Genomic DNA, 18,905 nt, shown 5'->3' with positions numbered 1-18,905 from the left:
CAGGTGCTTCCCTCTGTTTGTCATAAAGGGTTTTTATTAACCCCTGAGGAGGGCTGAATCTGGTGATCCACCCTTCCGGGAGGTGCCTGCTATCTTATGAGGAAGGAAAATGTCACTCCCTACCCTCCTTGGTGTCTGGGCATGTAATGGATTTTGTCTGAGGAACCAGTAAGCTCAAGTTTCATGCCTCCTGCTCACCCTGCCCCCAATTTAAGACCAGGAAGACCCTAAGCCCATTTTCTGCAGGATGAGTCAAAACCTTTCATTACAACTAGAATATTTCGCCAGGCACGGTGGTGCACGCCTTTAATCCCAGCACTCGGGAGGCAGAGGCAGGTGGATCGCTGTGAGTTCGAGGCCAGCCTGGTCTACAAAGTGAGTCCAGGACAGCCAAGGCTACACAAAGAAACCCTGTCTCAACAAAACAAAACAAAAACAACTAGACGATTTCATGTTGTATGGTGGGAAGTGCCATTTCCTGTTAGCCTCTGAACAAGGTCTGTAGCTTGACAGGTCACTTCAAATAGTTGCTTTCCATAAAAGCCTTTCCTTGTCCTTGGCTGTGTGTTTGCATGTTTGGATGGGGGCGTGTCTGAGCCGATGGGACTCACCTGGACAGAATGCATGGCAAAGCGCTGGCTTCCTTCTCAGAGAAATGCTGTGAAGTAGCTTCCAGCCTGGCCAGGCACCCCTGCCCTCCTCAGACACAGGGCACCAGAGGCAGCTGTTGTTGGAAAAGCATTGCAGAGTTGAAATCCTGCTCGGCCTCAGACGCCCCACCTCGGGGCTGCAAAGAATTGAGAGCTGGTTGCAAAACCAAGGCATTAGGGACTTCATAATCTCACAAAGCAGAGAGCATGTTAAAAATCATTTGCACTCAGGAAGAAAGGTAGCTTGCCTCTTGGGTCGGGGGCTGCAGGGGAATTGTACATCCTTGTCCCCAAGGCAGGGTAGGGTCCTCCTCCTTCCAATAGGAGCCCCTCGCTGCAGCATGCTGGCGCTGTCCTTTTTCCATGCTCTCAGGAGACTCTCTTGTTAAAACTTAGTGGTTTTCTTGCCCCTCTGGTGACTTCTAGGATGACATGACTGATTCCTTGCGAGATTACACCAACCTGCCCGAGGCCGCACCCCTGCTCACCATCCTGGACATGTCAGCCCGGGCCAAGTACGTGATGGATGTAGAAGAGATCACCCCAGCCGTTGTGGAGACTTTTGTGAATGACTTCCTAGCAGAAAAGCTCAAACCAGAGCCCATCTAGTGGGCCCTGGCCTCCTGAGTCGGTATTTAAGACACAGTCTTCTCCTCCCCTCCCTCCCCTCAGCCCTTGGACTTCGCCAGCGTGTCCTGAATCCCAAACCCAAGTGGCCAATCTCTGCCGTGCCTTGTTTCTGCATTAACAACTCAGCTAGCGCCCAAGGGTGCGCATCCTCACAGCCAGTGGCAGGCAGCAGAACCCACCGTGTTTGGAGACGGCTTGGGATCTGTGAGGACGGCTGGCCAGCCGGGACTGCCGCACTCTCCTGGTCACTAGCTCTTGGCGGAGGACCTGCCAGGGTCTTCTGCAGAGTGAGCAAGCAAGGACAGTGGACTGGGGCTCTGACTCTGGGGTCAGCACACACCCTCCAAGCCACAGGGAACTTTCCTGTGACACTCGCACCTGGGGGAGTTACAGAGGAAGGGCCATAGCCTCAGGGGACGCCGGCTGAGGGCTGCTGGTGAGCACACTCTGTAAGGATATACATACTCTTTCTTGGTCTGAGGGAAAAACAGCACGTCAGTGGGTTCTTGGGCAGGGGACCTCCAGATCTGCAAGGGAACTTGTGGGGTTTTGTTTTGGGGGGAATGAATAGCTGAGCTAACCGTTCATAGAATGCTTACCGTGTGGATAGTTTCCTGATCCCCCTATCTTTCTTCCTTGCTCTTGACCACCCGCCAGATTTCTGCCCATACAAAAATCTCCCGGTATCTTGGGATTTTGGGTAATGAATTCCCCCCGACCCCTTCCCAAAGCTCAACCCTGAGTTCCCGGAGCAGGGCTGCCCAGCTGGCCACGGGCCTCCAAGTGGGCCGGCTCTGCGCCTCAGGCCCCTGGCCCTCCATGGAGGCACCCACAGCCAATTCCTAATCCATTTTCTTTGCAAACTAGATCCAAAAAGCAATGAGAATTTTCTTTTTCCTGGGAACCTGCAGAAGGGGCTGCGCTCTAGAAACGTGAGGACGGAAGACATGCCTTGATCTCCTCTGCTCAGCCCAGGTAGCTAAACCGACCACACAAAGGACAGCTCCAGCTACGTTCTTAGGGTCTGGGCTTTGGCCTAGGGATTCCCAGGGCTTTAGTCTGTCACAGTCTGGTGTCAGGGGCTTCAAAGCGCCCAGGCCTCGCCCTCAGCTCCTCTCAACACTTTACCAGCCGAAACCATCTATTTTGGAAAGCCCAGTCATCTTCCCACAACAAGCTGTTGACACTGTTGTTCCTTGCTGAATTGGATTGTTGACTTGTAGTTCAGACATACAACGTTAGTTGGTAATTAGTCTGTTGGATGTTGCCAGCCTGAGATGCAGTCACCTAGAAAGAAATAAAGCCGGCCTCTCTGGACCTCATCCTTCGCTCCATTCTTCCTGTACTTAATGATGAGGCTCTTTCACTCGAGTGCTCTATTTGGGATGGGGTGGGGAGATTGTTCTAGAACCTTCAAGAATCTAATGAACTGGGACTGGGGGTAAAGTTAGGTGGTAGGATGCTTGTCAGCCATACACAAGGCCCTGAGTTAACACACACACACACACACACACACACGTGCACACACACACACTAAAGACAAGCATGGCCAACTGTTTATCTTGGTTCTGAGAAAGCAGGAAGCTCGTTGGAGGTTCAGTCCTCGGACTGAAGACCTTGTCGTGGACTTCGCTGTGTCTTTTACTGGGAAGCTGGCCACTGACACCTCCATGGGAAGACACAGGAAGAGTAGGGCGAGAGATGGGACATCCAGGCCTAGCTGTTTCCTAGGGTGAGGGGCTTCTCCGTCAGTGTCTCTGGGAGGGGCCGAGGACCAAGGTGAACTCCCTCCCTTGGAAGATGGATGGGTTTGTCTGTGCCCTGGGTGTGGTTGCTTTGAAGGAAAGGATGGTGTCCCTCCCCACAGCTAATTATCTTTGTGGGCAAAAGAAGAAAGGCCAGTCCAGTGGGGGGGGGGGCGGAGGGAGGGGGGAAAGGGGGGAGGGTGCTGTTAGTGCCTACAAGAGAACCAGGCCTCTGTCATGTCTGGGTGGCCTGTACTGGGCTGATGCTTCAGAGCCACTAATGGCTCCTGTCGGCTGGACCAACACCAGAAGTCCCCTTTTGGAGTGGCTGCGTAGGTTAGTCAGGGCCTCTGGGGACGGCTTAGTTCTGTACAGCTGCTACAGTGGGAGAAAATGCCATGGAAGGATCTTTCGTACGCACCAGTGAACAATCCCTAAAGGTTACTGCAGCACACCAAGTGGGTGGCAGGCTAGCTCCCACCAAGCAGCTCCAAGGCACCTTCAGACTCTCCTTGCTAATTGGAAACAGGCTACAACACCAGCTGTGACACATCCGCAGGCTTCCGGCAGCAGCACGGGAAACGCCATGCCCGGCAGGTCGACGTGGGAAGGGAGCTATAAAAATGCCACTGTAGAATTCCCAGGTTTGTGTTCCAAATGACCTCCAGACCCCATTCACACGACAGAGATACATCGTTTAAAAAAAAAAATTGAGACCAAGTCTTACTCTGCAATCTAGGCCAGCCTAGAAAACACTGGTGTAGCCTCAGCTACTGTGTAGGCTGGCTTCAAATTTGTGACAATATTCCTGCTGCTGGCTCTCAATGTCAGGACTAGAGGCATGAGCTACAGTACCCAGCAAGGTAAGACCTGGGTTTCACCTGCCTTCACACATAAAAGATCAAAAGATAGCCTGGAATCCTAGCACTAGGGAGGGAGGAAGGAAGGTCATAAGTTCAAAGCCAGCCTAAGCTTCATGGCAACACTGTCTCCAAACACAAAAAATAATAACTCTATACCAGGAAAAGGACATGTGTTAGGCTAATGATGGAAAAGGCAGACAGAATTAGCGTCCTGTCTAAGAGTCAGGCGGCCTCTGCTCTGCCCTGCCTGCCACGTGTTCTTGAAACCAGTGGCCATCACTTAGTCCAGCATGTGGAGCCAGCACCACTTTTTTGGCAAGCTTCAAGTAGTAATTTTCAGCCAGACTTTGTTTTTTCCTGTTGCCTAATTAAAGACACTAAAAAGCTGTTCCCCCTCCTGCTGCCATGCTCAGGGCGGCAAACTGAATCCAGCAAGGAGACGGGGGAACATGGCTTGGGAACAGATCTGTGGGACTTACAGTGGCATTTTTAAAGGAATCGGGGAGAAAACATGGTCATGCAAGGACATGCATGTCAAAAAGCTGCTCACAGAGTTGCCACGCAGGGAGTGGCCTGAGCTGGCATCTGGTCCCGCATGCAGAGGTGGTCACACTCTGTACACAGAGACGTTTCCTTTGCCAGCCTGGGCAGACTTGTGCCCGCCTCGTGGCACCAGAACACCAACGAGGCACAAATGTCAGGTAGCGATGCCAGGGGCTGCAGAGGCTCAAAAGTGCCCCTTTCCCCTCCCACTGTCTTGTGGGGCCAGGGACTGACCTGAGAGCCCTGAGCCCACCAGGACCTCTTGTCCCAGAATGGTTATAGTAAAGGGATTATTACCTCATCTACATCTCTTATTGACCATGCCTCGAAGCAGGCTGCCAAGGGAACTTTCTAGGGGACCACTGTTCACATTGACTTCATTATTAATGGCAGTGGCCTGTGGGTATATGTGGTAGACTTTCCAGGAACAAAAAGCTGTATATGGGTTTATATAGTGGTTCTGCCTTGTGGCTGGGAACTCTGCTGCCATAAAGTGTTCTCCATATACTGGTGAAAAGATGAAGGTAAGCGTCTTGGTCTCGATCCTGTTGCCGTGACAAAACACCTCACAGGAGGGTTTATTTTTGCTCATGGTTCCAGAGTGCAGTCCATAGGAGCCAGAAGTCACTCATACAACACAGGATCCCACGCTGCCACCCACAGTGGGTAGGTCTTCCCACTGAATTAAGTGATCGAGATAATTCCTCAGGCCAATCTTATCTATGCGGTCCTTCGCTGAGATTGCTTTCCCAGGTGATGCTAGACAGTGTAGAGTTGACAATTAAAACTGACAACCCCCGTGTAGGTCCCCCACCCCCACCCCCAGTGTTTTGGAATGTTTCCCAAGCCAGGAAATGTATTAACTGATGTGAGTAGAGCTCGTTCTGAAACCCAGTGGAGATTTCCTTTAAAAGCTCCAACTCTGAAAAGCCACCACAGGCCGACGTGCTGCCCGAAGTGGGCTTCAGCGGCCTCAGGGCTGGACTCGGGGTGCTCGGACCTGAAATAACATACGGATGAGAGCTGGCATGCAGTCTTCCCCAGCTACACTGGGCCAGTGTGTACCTCTCTCCTCAGCCCTAGTGACTCCTCTGCTGCAGCTCTCACCACTTTTACCTCCCACTCACCAAGCAACAACACTGGTGATGGGGCACCCTAACTCCAAGGCTTCCTGAGTGAAACTCACAGCTGAGAATCTCAGTACAGAAAGGAGAAAGCCCAGGTCCAATCCTCAGAACACTGGGCCACTGAGCAGCAACTGGGCCCACTAGACTGCCGTGAAGACGGCTCGCAGCTGTGACCTCCGCTACTCAGATGTGACACCACTCCATTCAGAGGTAGTTCATCTGTTAATTTGGCCCCTAGATTATCTTGCTTATGTATTCACTCACACTTCCTGAAAACAAAACAAGGTGAGTGCGAGGGGCAGGAGCTGCTCCACTGAGCTGCTAGGGAGGCTCAGGGCCTACAGCGCGACCCGTGGTCAGAGACTCCTTGCAGACACTGCTACTGGGACTTCCCGTGGCCCTGGATGCACTTTGGCCTGAGTGGCAGAGACATGAGGAGTTGCTGTGGGCAGTGGGAGATCTCCAGGAGTGTTGACCCTGCCTGTCCAAGTGACAGGATTCTCACCAGTTAGCTGCTAAAATGAGGGAAAAGATGAAGAACAGCTTTCCTCCCCGGCCAAGGTTGTGTGTGTCAGCTCCCTGTGGCAGGAGCACATTAGGACATGGGTGTTCTCCCAGAGGCTGGGCATGGAAAGTGCCAATTCTTCCACTTCTTGTTAATGCTTCCATCCCTTGAGTTTCAGGTTCTGATTTCTGCTGAGCTGAATCACACTCCAAGCTTGCAACGCTCTTTGGCGGAGGGAGCCAGGACTTAAACTCAGGGCAAGCCCCAACTCTAGCTTAAGGAACCATTTCTGAGGTGAGGCCCGCCACCTCGTGGCCAAGGCGGCTACTACAGCTGGGCTCCCTGCAAAGCAAGGCAGATCCTCAGGGCTGCTGCTCCTCCAGCTGTTGGCTGGTTTCCTGTCAGGGCCTACTCTTTCATTCCCGTTTCCTGGGGAAATGGTGATAGAATATTTGTTGTTCTCCAAAGTGAGAGCTCGTGATAGTGATTTTCCATTTTCGCTCAGTAATAATTTAGCCACCAGCCCTCCCCTGTAGTCACAGTTACTTAAAAGGACAATCTGTGTCCCCTCCTCTGCTGTCCCCTTCTAACAATGGCCATAAGGCATTTGACAAGTACACATCTTAGCCCTCTTGGCACCCAGGATGGCAAAAGCCAGTGTTTCTGCCAAGCAGGATTACAGCCACTGCCATTCTTCTTGAGGATGTAGGATGTTCCATCGTTGATTTTTCACTTTGTAACACAATGCAAGGAGACAAATTACCGGCTTGATGTTGGCAAGATGTGCTTGCTTCCTTTTAGTGCCTTCTGTTTCTTTGGCTCTTTCTAAGGTGTTGAGGGGAAGACTAAATGTCATCAGGCTCGGCAGAGTGCTGTGGATTCTCCGGCTGCCTTCTAGACCCTGCCTGCTGTGCCAGTCATGACAGCCTTCCTCAGCTCCCACTGTTTGCCAACTGTGTCCCAGCCTTTGTGGGCAACAGTGGAAGTAAAAGGCTTTGGGCTCTTTCTGGCGTCTAGAAGCTGACTAGAGACTGAGGGAGGGTCTGTCTCAGGACTCCACCCTGGATGAGTCCAAATAGTGTTCACCCTGGGAGACACAGCTAACAAAACTGAAAACTACCAATACCCTCTCCTAAAACACCCCAAAGCCATGCCACCTGCCACCTGGCACATGGACTATTCTTGCCCGTTTCATCCTCCTAGAGTTTTCCTAGAGGTGAAGGGACAGGAAGGGACAGTGGGGCTGGCTCTGTGGTTTCTCTTGGGCATGTAGCAGCTTGTTCAGCCTCCCTAGACTAGGCAGCTAAAGGAGTCCTAAAGGAGGCCAGTCCCTAGAGCGGTGCGGCGTGACTTCTTTCTGGGATTTCCAACTCCAAACTTATTGTTTGTGGTGGCAGAAGTAGTTTAGAATGGACCCCACATTCCCGAGCCCCCACCCCTTCCCATGGCCACTCAGCAGAGGTTACTCTCAGCTTTGGTCTTCTCCTCCCTGGCTATATCCCGGGAGGTGAAGGATCCAGCTTGCCCCGGGATTTGAGACCACGGCACTGAGGCGGTATGATAGCTTCAGCATGCTGACCTGGCAGGATCTTTGGCTCACAGCACCCAGTGATGCTTCCTGATTGAGGTTTGTTGGGTTTTTTGTTGTTGTTGTTGTTGTTTAGTTTTTCCAAGACAGGGTGTCTCAGTGTAGCCTTGGCTGTCCTAGACTCGCTTTGTAGACTAGGCTGGCCTCAAACTCCCAACAATCTGCCTATCTCTGCCTCTCAAGTGCTGGGATTAAAGGCGTGTGTCACCATGCCCGGCCTAAAGGTTTATTTTTTTTTAATTACATGTATAAATGTGTCAGTTGTGCACACGTGAGTTCAGGTCCCTGAGGAGGCCAGATCATTTGGAGATGAAGTTAGAAGTGGTTGTGATCCACCCAATATGAATGCAGGAAATTGAACTGGGGTCCTCTGAAAGATCAGTTAAGGGCTCTTAACTGCTCAGCCATTTCTGCAGCTCCTTAAATCATCATCACCATCATCGCATGTGTGAGGGTCAGAGGGAGACCCTGTGGAGTCAGTTCTCTCCTTCTACCTTTCTGTGGGTTCCAGGATTGAACTCCAGTCACCAGGCTTGGACACCAAGCACCTTTCCTCCCTGAGCCATCTTGCTGTCCCTCTAAATCACAGCATGTAATCAGGTGTTAAATAAACTACAACCAGCAGCAAGAGCCTAGTAAGCAAGCTCGCACTTCCCAGACAGCAGCAGGTTACAGGGCAGATTTTTTATAAGATTTATTTATTTATTTATGTGTATGAGAGCTCTATCTGCATGTACACCTGCAGGCCAGAAGGAGGCATAAGATCTCATTATAGACGGTTGTGAGTCACCATGTGGTTTCTGGGAATTGGCCTCAGGACCTCTGGAAGAGCAGCCAGTGCTCTTAATCACTGAGCCATCTCTCCAGCCCCATGATGTAAATTTTAAGACTCAGTTTCTAGCCTTTCTTCATGGTGCACACCTTTAGTCCCAGCACTCAGGAAGCAGAAGCAGGCGGATCTCTATGTTCAAGGCCTCCCTGGTCTATATAATGAGTTCCAGACTGTCTAGGGCTATATAGTGAGCCCCTGGCTGTGCTAAGAAGGTCTGGCAGCACCTGATGAGTTACTTCTATGGGCTCGCCAGGAAGGGGAAATGCTCACCAGCTGCCTGTGGAACGGAAGGCCTGACCAAATCAGCACAGAGGAGGCTGAAGAGAAGACCCACACCCAGCTGGCTGCGGGGTGCCATGCCCTGCAGCTCTCAGGCTTGCAGGCTCTAACTGTCAGCAATGTGCTCATCACTATAGAGATGAAAGAAGACAGCAAGGTGCTGGGAATGCGCAGCTCAGTTGGCAGAGTGCTGACCTAGCACCCTGGGAAGGAAGCCCTGTGTTTGAGGCCCAGCACTACATAACACTGGGCACGGTGTCCCCGCGGCTGTAATCCCAGCACTCAGAAGGCGGGGTCAGGAGGCTCTGCAGTTCAAGAAGGCCATCCTTAGATGTATCTCACATGGGGGTGGGGGGACAGGACGGGACGGGACGACAACAACGACACAGTGTTACCCTGGCTGTCACAGACTCACTTTGTAGACCAGGCTGGCCTTGAAGCCACCCCAAGTGCTGGGATTAAAGGTGTGTGCTACCACGCCTGGCTTAAATGTAACTTTTTAATGTAATCTGGTTCTATATTTAATAGGAATTTTATTCTCCACTGTCCAACAGCCAGACACAATGACAGTGACATAGGTCATGACCTACACAAAGAATCCCATGATTGCAAATCACCTACCAGCTGGTCCAAAAACTGATATTTGTTTAAGAGCAAAGCATTTGGGAACTCCCTTGGCAAAAACGTTCCTTAGTGGCCAATTATTTTCCCCACTGGGGTATAAGTGGAACCTGGGGCTTCATGCAAACTGGGAGAGGGCTCCCCAATAAGCTATATCCCTAACTCCACTGGATGATTTTTAAAAACAGGTACAAAGAAAGCCATGGGGATCATGTACACTTATTCAACCTCAGAAAAGAACAAAGTTACAATCTCAAAACCAGTGGAGAAGGGAAGGTCTTAGGGAGAATCGATGGGTCTGCAGGGGACACAGGTTCAGTTCCTGGCACCCACATGGTAATTCACAAGTCCAGTTGCAGGGGATACGACACCTCTTCTGACCTCTGCCAGCTACCAAGCATGTATGTGGTGTACATACATGCAGACAAACACTCATCTAAGTAAAACAAAATAGAATTTTGACCTTTGCTGTTTAATGAGGACCAGAAGACTCATATTTTTCCAGTACCACACGATGGTGGCCACGCCTACCTCCTGGCTCCTGTGTGGTCACTGTGCTCAGCCTCCTCGCATCATCCAGCAGAGCAGGAGCTGGCGATATCCCACCCCCACTGAGGACTGCTGCACTCCTTCAGTGGTAACTCCTGTCCCTGCTCAAGTCTTCAGCCTTCATCCTCAGCTGCCTTTTCCCTTCAAAGAGCAGGATGCTTGCAGCCATGGCTGAATTCAGGCTGTCCACACCAGGTACAACAGGGATCAGCAGTCTCCTGCCTCCGGTGCTCTCGGCCAACTGCAGGGATTCCAGGCTCACCCCATGCGTCTCCCCACCTATCACCACAGCGGCTGGGGCTTCTGTCCAGTCCTCATCATAGCCCTGGACCTTGATTGTGGGAAGCCAGTCTTCCCTGGTGTTAGTGTCCAGGTCCTCTTCATGCTTGTGAAACTTCAGGAATCGGCGATCACACGCCCCGTCACGCCCACCAGTTTTATTGGCTGTCTGAGTCTGGGCATAGAGACCACAGTTGTCGGCCACATAGACTCGGGTGTCAGGAGGCAGGTGACGGGGTACTGCTTCCCACTCCAGGTTGTTGACAATGGGCACTTGGAAATGTGCCCCCATGCCCGCCCGAAGCACTTTAGGCTCCCAGGCATCCACACAGCCTAGAAAACAGAAGATACAGCTGAGACTTCACAAACCTTCCTAGACCACAAAGGGAACTCTGAAGTAAAGCCCTTTCACTCTGACCAGGCGGAAGACAAGAGTTTTTCACTGGATGCCTATGTTACTGGGACCCAGCGCCTCCCATTCGATGGCACAGACCAGCAAAGGGGCTGGAAGACTGACTGCTGCTAGTGCTGAAATACCTTTGTTCATCTCATGCACACACAGATGCCAGGCATTGCAGGGGATGCGATGGGGATTAAAATGCCACCACGGACCTCCAGGAACTCAGGGTATCAACTGGGTGATGGTACTGGGAAAACACTGAATCAGGTAACTGTAATAGCAATAGTAACTGATTTTTAAAAAGGATTTATTCATTTATTTATTAAGTATACAGTGTTTTGCCTGCATTTACACCAGAATAGGGCACCAGGTCTCATTATAGATGGTTGTGAGCCACCATGTGGTTGCTGGGAATTGAACTCAGGACCTCTGGAAGAGCAGTCAGTGCTTTTAACCTCTGAGCCATCTCTCCAGCCCATAAGATTTTTTTAAAAAGGGGCAAGAATGGGGTAAAAAAGAACCCTATACAAAGTAGAGCTTTCCCCCCCCCCCAAAAAAAACTAAACATCTAAGAAACCATGACACTGAGCTTGCTCCTAAGGGGCAAGAGAATCTTGCTGGAGAAAGATCCAGGCAGAGGACAAAGAGACAGGGGGTGGGAATCATGGCTGCTCAGAGGTTTGTACAGCAGGCCAGGAGGAAGCAGGAGCCCAAACTAGCTGGTAGCCCTGTCCTTGCCATAAGCCCTCCTTCACACTGCAGAGACGGCTAGAGGAACCTACTCCAACACAGTCACACCCAGGCCTAAGGGCTCCTCTGCCTTGGCTGCCAGGCAGACACTGACCCCTCCTTGTGCCTACTCTCACCACAGCATCTCACCATGAGTGTCACAAGGAGATGGGAGCTGGGCTATAGGCCAAGATGAAGGAAGGGACTAGATGGGCCTAGATTGGTGAGAGCAGGTGTCTACTTTCACTCCTTAACGAGTGAGGAGAAGATGAGAGCTCCTTCCTCCTACCCTTGACACTGGGCATCTCACCAACGGTGTCCTTCACAGCAGCCAGTGGTTAACACATGAAAACTCAGCACCCAGGCTAGGTGAACACATTTCCAAAACCACACTGCTAAGAGCTCTCAACAACTGAGTGAGTGGGGTGCCAAAAATGGAACCCAGAAACTACGTCTCATACTGCCTGCCGGAGAACTGTACGTGGACAGAGTGTCACGGGAGAGTTGAAAGGAGCAATTTAGGCAAGTCTCAGCAATGGCTCCACTATTAGTTTATACTTAATAGTAGCTTGGGTGTCTCTGATGACTGACGTGGTCCCTGCTCTCCGCTCCCAGGGTGTGACAGGCTTTCTAGACATGTCTCAACGGCTAGCCAGGTATGTTTAGAGCCAAGCCTCTGGTGAGAAAAGACACAAATGTAGTAAGGCTAATTTGTGTGTAGCTGTGTAGCTACATTTCCCTGAGGCTAAGAAAAATGTACCAGGACACATAATCGTGCTGGTGACAGCTTTCCTTCCACGGGATTCAGAACTCAAGGACTCCTACACTCAACACTTTGAGAACTCAGGAGAAACACGGGATCTGAGGGAGAGTGTTAAATCTGGCATGTAAACAGTTAATGTGAGCCAGCACTCGGGAGGCAGGGGCAGTGAGTTCTGTGAGTTCGAGGCCAGCCTGGTCTATAAAGTGAGTCCAGGACAGCCAGGGATACACAGAGAAACCCTGTCTCGAAAAACCAAAAAATAAAAATAAAAACAAACAAACAAAAACAATTATTGTACGTTCATACAGTCTCACACCGTTGGAATCTACTTCTTCCCACATTGACTTAAGATTCTGAACCAGCTCAGCGAGTCTCAAAGTGGTTTTCAATGATAAGTGACATTTACCACATCCTTCTTTGCATTATTTCAAGTAATCTTAAAAAGCAAGCAGAACTGACCGTGAGGAAGAGGCTTCGCGTCCCCACCCTATCGCATGTTGCCTGTGGGCATGCAGTTAGCCCAGGGTACATCAGAGTCAGACCGTGAGCATCTGTCCAGAACCCGGACTTCAAGAACGGCCAGTGAAGCCACCAGGTTCACCGTGTTTTCCAGGCTGGAGACGGCTCAGCATTAGAGTGCACACTGCTCTTACAGGGCGGGTTGAACCCAGGCTGGGCAGCTCACAGCCCCCTGTAACTACAGTGCCGGGCATCCTGCGCCTCTGGCCTCTGCAGGCTCCTGCACTTGTATGTGCACATGCACACACACAGACATACACATGCACACACAATTAAAAATAAAATAAACCTTAGAAGAAGAAGAAAAAAAGAGGTGTCCTTACCTTTGGTGAGTAAGACTTTACTGCAGCCCGCTCCAGCTGCAGATCTCAGAATTGTCCCCAGGTTCCCAGGGTCACGGAGATTGTCACAGATCAATACTACAGGCAGTGAATGGTGAAGCTGAGTCTTCGGATATGTCATCTTAACAGGGTCAGGTTTGGCAAAAATCCCTGGGGAAACAGCACAGGAGTCACTTGTCTGGAATGGGCAGGAGAACGGCTTGCTTTTGCTGCTGGTGGTATTGTCCTTCTTTATGTACTCACAATGCCCTAAGGCAGGAATACACTGTGACTGAGAACCAAACAACGACAATTCTACTAGCGCTGTCCCCCCCTACTCCATCTGCCTCCAAGCCGGCTCCTTTCTGAACCCTGTGCGCCCACCTGTATCCACACACTCTCCAGTGCTGTGTGAACAATCAGCATTGGCAAAACTGCTGTGGGTGTGCTGGAACAGGAGGACCGGGAGCTGAAGGCCTTCCTGACTACGTAACCACACTGTCACACACAAAGGAGCAAAGGTGTGGGTGCCCTCTTATCTAACAGCCACGTGCCTTTTTTTTTTTTTTTTTTTTTTTTTTTTTGGTTTTTTGGTTTTTTTGAGACAGAGTTTCTCTGTGTAGCTGTCTTGGACTCACTTTGTAGACCAGGCTGGCCTTGAACTCACAGTGATCTGCCTGCGTCTGCCTCCCAAATACTGGGATTAAAGGTGTGTGCCACCACGCCTGGCTTCATCCACACAGCTTTGAAGTGGATAGCTAACACTTTTAGAAGCAACAAAACTGACTGGAAACCAAATGTTGAAATTGACATTGGATAGGGCTGGAGAGATAGACGACTTAGCGGTTAAGAGCACTGACTGCTCTTCCAGAGGACTCAGGTTTGATTCCCAGTGCTCACATGGCAGCTCACAACTGTCTGTAACTTAAAGATCTGCTTCCCTCACACAGGCTACATGCAGTCAAAACACCAATGCACATAAAATAAATGTTTAAATAAATTGACACTGGAGCTGAATAGCTGACTCAGCAGGTAAGAAAACTGGCCACACCTTTAATCCCAGCACTGGAGATGCAGAGGCAGGTGGATCTCTGTGAACTGGAGGCCAGCCTGATCTACAGAGCTAGTTCTGGGGTAGCCATGTCTACACAAAGAACCCTGCTCTCAAACAGAACAAAACAAAACAAAAAAAATCAGATATGACCAGGGAAGGCCTCCAGACAAGAAGAAACCAATCAGGAGGACCAACAAGGCGGGTTAACTTGTATTGCTGATCCTGCTACATGAGATCAGCTCGGAAACTGGCTGCAACATGAAAAACTGTCTCTGCGTAACCAATAAATCTTGTTGGCTACAGAGTCCTCGGGACTTATCATGCATCTTTTCATGTGGCATAGAGAAACACTGGTATTACAGTTTGGTATACAATCCAGGCTGGCTTATAAAGAAAGACAGATGCCTTTTACCTGCTCAAACAAACAGCAGCAAAGAATTTTCAGCTAAATTATGTACACCACGCATTCCATACATGTGCTTATACAAAAATGTATATAACCTGTGAAAGTTTCTATGTTTACAGGATGAAAGAGCATCATCCCAAAACAGCAGAAAGCAAATTTTAGAGAGTGGCACTCATTTCTGAAATTTTGGGGTGGGTGGTTTTGGTCATGCAGTGGGTGACGGATACTCGTAAGTGTGTTGCTATTAAAAGGGGGTTGGTTGCAAATTGTTATGGTTTTGGTCATGGAGGAAACGAAATATAGGAAACTCAGGAATTTCTCTCTTTCTCTTTTCTCTGTTCTTACTTATGTAGGGTGAGAAGGGCTGAAGAGGGAAAAGGGATTGAGAAACAATGGGATAAAAGGGTAGTTCACTGAATCTACTCTTAAACTGCAGATCTACTGGGGCTGGAGAGACGGCTCAGCAGTTATGAGCACTGACTACTCCTCCAGAGGTCCTGAGTTCAATTCCCAGCAACTACATGGCGACTCACAACCATTTATGAGACCTGATGTGTACTATATACATAATAAATAAATCTTTTTTTAAAACCTCCAAACTGTAAATCTATTGCTATTTTCAAATATTTTACACTGATATGGATTATTGTATGTTGATAAAAATTCAAAGTTATTTATGATACACACACACACACACACACACATATATATATATGTTTCAACTCTTGTATAAGGTATTGTGCCTATGCAACTCATTTAAAAATGCAATGTGAAGTTCTAGTCCTTTTAAAAGCTGTTATTAAAAACTATTCAGAATAATTAAAAATACAAATTAACAGACAATCAAACTCATGGTCATGTCAGGCACTCGTCCAGTTTATTACAGAAATAGGCTACCTAGGTTGGATAGTAAATAACTAGAAACAAGCAACATTTGCCTATTCAAATATACTATAGATAGATGGTCTTCAAAAACCTCAGAGACCTACAGATACAGAATTTAAAGATGTTTTTATTGCTGGGTGTGGTGGCATAAACCTTTAATCCCAGCACTCTGGGAGGCAGAGGCAAGAGTTCAAGGCCAACCTGGTCTACAAGGCGAGTCTAGGACAGCCAGGACTGTTACAGAGAAACCATCTTGAAAAACCTTTTTAAGGTTTTAAAAAAGGCTTTAAACTTTTTTTTTTTTAAGATAGTGGTTTTTTTTGTTTTGTTTTGTTTTTGTTTGAGACAGGATTTCTCTGTGTAGCCTTGACTGTTCTGGATTCACTCTATAGACCAGGCTGGCCTCAAACTCACATCGATCCACCTGCCTCTGCCTCCCAAGTGCTAGGATTAAAGGTGTACGCCACCATGCCCGCACCTCCCCCCTCAAAAAAGTTGTTTTTATTATTTTTTTTAAAAATCTTTTGCTAGGATGTAAAAGGAACTTTTATTCACCTGTTGAGGTTGTTGTCTCTGAGGCTCACTGCCTCCATCGGCTATCCTAGGCCTAGTCCAGCCTCCGTGCAATCTAACCTAGAATGTTTTCCGCCTCTGAGACTTACAGGCTAATAAGCTCACCCCATTAGTTCTTACTGTGTCTGGTGGGGGCGGGGCATAGTTCTGAGCTATGGCAGAAGCCACACCTTCTGCGGCTCTTTGAGCTGCCAACTCCTGCTGGGAGAAGCCTTTGCTTTGCTTATGACGTGGAGAGCTCGGCTGCACCTGGTTGTTTGGATTACCTCCCACTGAGAGATACAAAGGGGCGCTTTTCAGCCTGCCGGAGAAACTAGGGAGGGACCTGTAACGAGAGACTTGTTAGAACTTGTATACATACTGCACTCCCTTGAATTAATAAAGCAGAGGCCTCTATCTAACTCCTCGCCCTGGCCTTCATCTCTACATGTCTCTCTCCTGTCTCCCCAATTCTCACCCCTTCTTTCAGGTGTACCCTGGTTTGACATGTTCTGAGGGACAGGACAGTCTGGGCTGGCTGGTTCAACTCAGCTGTTCTGGCTCAAACTCCTTCCCCAGCTGACTGATTCAATCTGGCCTTTTCTCTCGGCTCTAAATTGTTCTGCTTGTCCTTAAACTAACTCCAGCAATCTGTTCTAATCTTCTGGCTCCTTCTCTTTTTCTGGCTCATTCTTTTATTCAATCTCTCTCTATAGAACCATCTCGATAAAACCACCTCCTCTCGCTCTAGTTTTGTGTTGCTTTCTTAAGTAGCTTCCCTCTCCTCCCTGTTCTCCTGAGAGTTGGGCGTATCCTAGTCTGTCAGATCTTTCTCTGATTGGTCACTTTTCCTGCCACTCACACATCACTCTCAAACATGGGTGTTTCCTTCTACAAACTAAACTTACCTTCATTGTTTAAAATTAAAGTCATGTACCACCATGCCTGGACCTAAGCTTTTCTTTACTTGGAACTTGGCTCTATACCAGGCTGGCCTTGAACTCAGATTTGTTTGCCTCTGTCTCCTTGATTAAAGGTGTGTTTGTATTCCAGCCAGATCACGTAGAAGGTCTTCGGATGTGATCTCTTGCCAAAGCAGCCATGTTCTGAAATAAAATTCCTCTACAACAGGGTCTTTCTACTGTCTGTTCTGGAACTCACCATGTAGACCAGACTGGCCTCAGACTCACAGAGATCATTCTGCCTCTGTCACTCAAATTCTGGGATTAAAGGAGTGCACCACCACTCCTGGCCCATAAAATGTATTTTTTAAAAATCCACAAAACAAAAAACCTAAAAACCTAAAAATTGAGCATGGTGGTACATATGACACATGCCTATAATCTCAGCAGGAAGGAGGTGAAGGCAGGAACATCAATGGTTCAAAGTTACCCTCAGGTGCATACCGAGTTTTAAGCGAGCCTGAACTACATTTGCCAAAAACAAACAAAAGCCCCACAATTAAATATGAATATGAAACTAGATCAGTTGCCAGTAAGAATACAATTAAAACATACAGGCCTGACAAGTCCTATCTCTTTTAGACATGTAAGATAAGCCAATAGTGACAGGGCAGTGGTGGCGCATGCCTTTAATCCCAGCACTTGGGAGGCAGAGGCAGGTGGATCTCTGTGAGTTCGAGGCCAGCCTGGTCTACAAAGTGAGTCCAGGACAGCCAAGGCTACACAGGGAAACCCTGTCTTGAAAAAAACAAAAACAAAACCAAAAATAAAAAATTAGCCAATAGCTTTTTAAACTTGATTTAAATGAAATTTGTTGCCTTAAGACAAGTATGAAAAAAAATGGGGCTGGAGAGATGGCTCAGAGGTTAAAGAGCACTGTCTGTTCTTCCAAACGTCCTGAGTTCAATTCCCAGAAACCACATGGTGGCTTACAACCATCTACAATGACATCTGGTGCCCTCTTCTGGAGAGCAGGAGTACATGCAGGCAAAATACTGTACATGTAATAAATAAATCTTTTAAAAGACAAGTATGAACAAGAAAGCCTATGATATTACACTTATATGAAATAGACTTTCTAGATTATTAGGCAAGCAGTGGCATGCTCCTTTAATCCTAGCACTTGTGAGGCCAGCCTGGTCCACAGAGTGAGTTCCTGGACAGCCAGAGCTATATAGAGAAACCCTGTCTCGAAAAACGGAAAAAAAAAAAAAAACAACCCAACCAACCAAAAACAAACCAAACACACACACACACACACAAAACAAAGACACTCTAGAATTAATACACTGAAAATCACTGACCCATAATTCCTTGTGGCGTCACTAGGTCCGACCAATCCTTGATGTCCTCAAATTTCACCTTAATGAGGCTGACACCTTTCAGCTTATCCACCGGCAACTCCTTGACATATTCCAGACGGCTAAAGAAGAACACTTTGGGCACAGCTCCAGCCTTGAGGGCATCTACAATCAGCCGGCGACCTTCCAATAGGATCTTGCCTTGCTTTTCCCGAAAAGACCGGGACTTAACTATTGTCATCACACTGCTGTGGGTGCAAACAGAAAGGGGGGGGGGGGAGGTACGGTGATTATCAACGTTCTTGTCACTGGGACACAAGCAGTTCTAACAGATAGGCAGAGCTTGGCGGGGGGGGGGGGGGCGGGGCACAAACTTCAAAGACGACACTTATTTCGCACTGTTAGAAACAGCAAGAGCCAGAGGCTCCACTACGAGGCAGGGGGGAGAAACGGAAATAGTTGGCAAGCTTCAAGACCACATCACCTTAGCCTCCTGTCCCCGGGAAAGGCCTTATCGTAGCGAAGCCCTGCCTCTTCCCAGGTGTGAGGGGTCTGGGATGGGGATGTCTCAAGAGGGTGTTTCTGTCGCTGCTCCCGGGAACTGGCTTCAGGGACCGCCTTGCGGGGCTGCTTGACAGGAGCGCGCTTCTGTTCCTTCAGCACCTGTCCGGAGGGAGACAGCACTCTCACCGGACTGCGCCTCAGCGCCCGGACCCAGCGCCGAGCCTCAAGGTCCCGAGTCTGGACCACCCGCAGCAAAGGTCTCAGGGAGCACCACACGCCTTTCGCCGGCGCTGCCATCT

The 18,905-nt window shown here is 49.1% G+C and overlaps 2 protein-coding genes across 3 annotated transcripts in view; one reads left to right on the top strand and one right to left on the bottom strand.

The window, feature by feature from the left end:
- NXN (nucleoredoxin) overlaps positions 1–2,602 on the top strand; it is a 138,670-nt gene extending 136,068 nt beyond the window's left edge. The window contains exon 8 of the mRNA XM_084802822.1: positions 1,077–2,602. Within this exon, the coding sequence (XP_084658948.1) occupies positions 1,077–1,259 (183 nt within the window). The 3' untranslated portion in view covers positions 1,260–2,602. The remainder of the gene's footprint in view (positions 1–1,076) is intronic.
- A 7,237-nt stretch (positions 2,603–9,839) lies between these two features.
- MRM3 (mitochondrial rRNA methyltransferase 3) lies at positions 9,840–18,903 on the bottom strand (the record flags this gene model as incomplete). 2 transcript variants are annotated; one of them, XM_084802823.1, is made up of 4 exons in its annotated part: positions 9,840–10,544; positions 12,946–13,113; positions 18,106–18,350; positions 18,587–18,903. In XM_084802823.1, the coding sequence occupies 4 exons, from the start codon at positions 18,901–18,903 to the stop codon at positions 10,015–10,017; spliced, it is 1,260 nt and encodes a 419-aa protein (XP_084658949.1). In that variant the 3' UTR covers positions 9,840–10,014. The 2 variants fall into 2 exon arrangements, with proteins under 2 accessions (XP_084658949.1, XP_084658950.1); XM_084802824.1 differs by having other exon boundaries at positions 18,477–18,595.
- Positions 18,904–18,905: the final 2 nt, after the last annotated feature.

The sequence above is a fragment of the Acomys minous genome, assembly GCF_964271855.1.
Source record: "Acomys minous genome assembly, chromosome: 12".
Taxonomy (NCBI): Eukaryota; Metazoa; Chordata; class Mammalia; order Rodentia; family Muridae; genus Acomys; species Acomys minous.
Note: the sequence above shows the minus strand (reverse complement) of the source record. Positions and strands in the feature narration are given on the sequence as shown.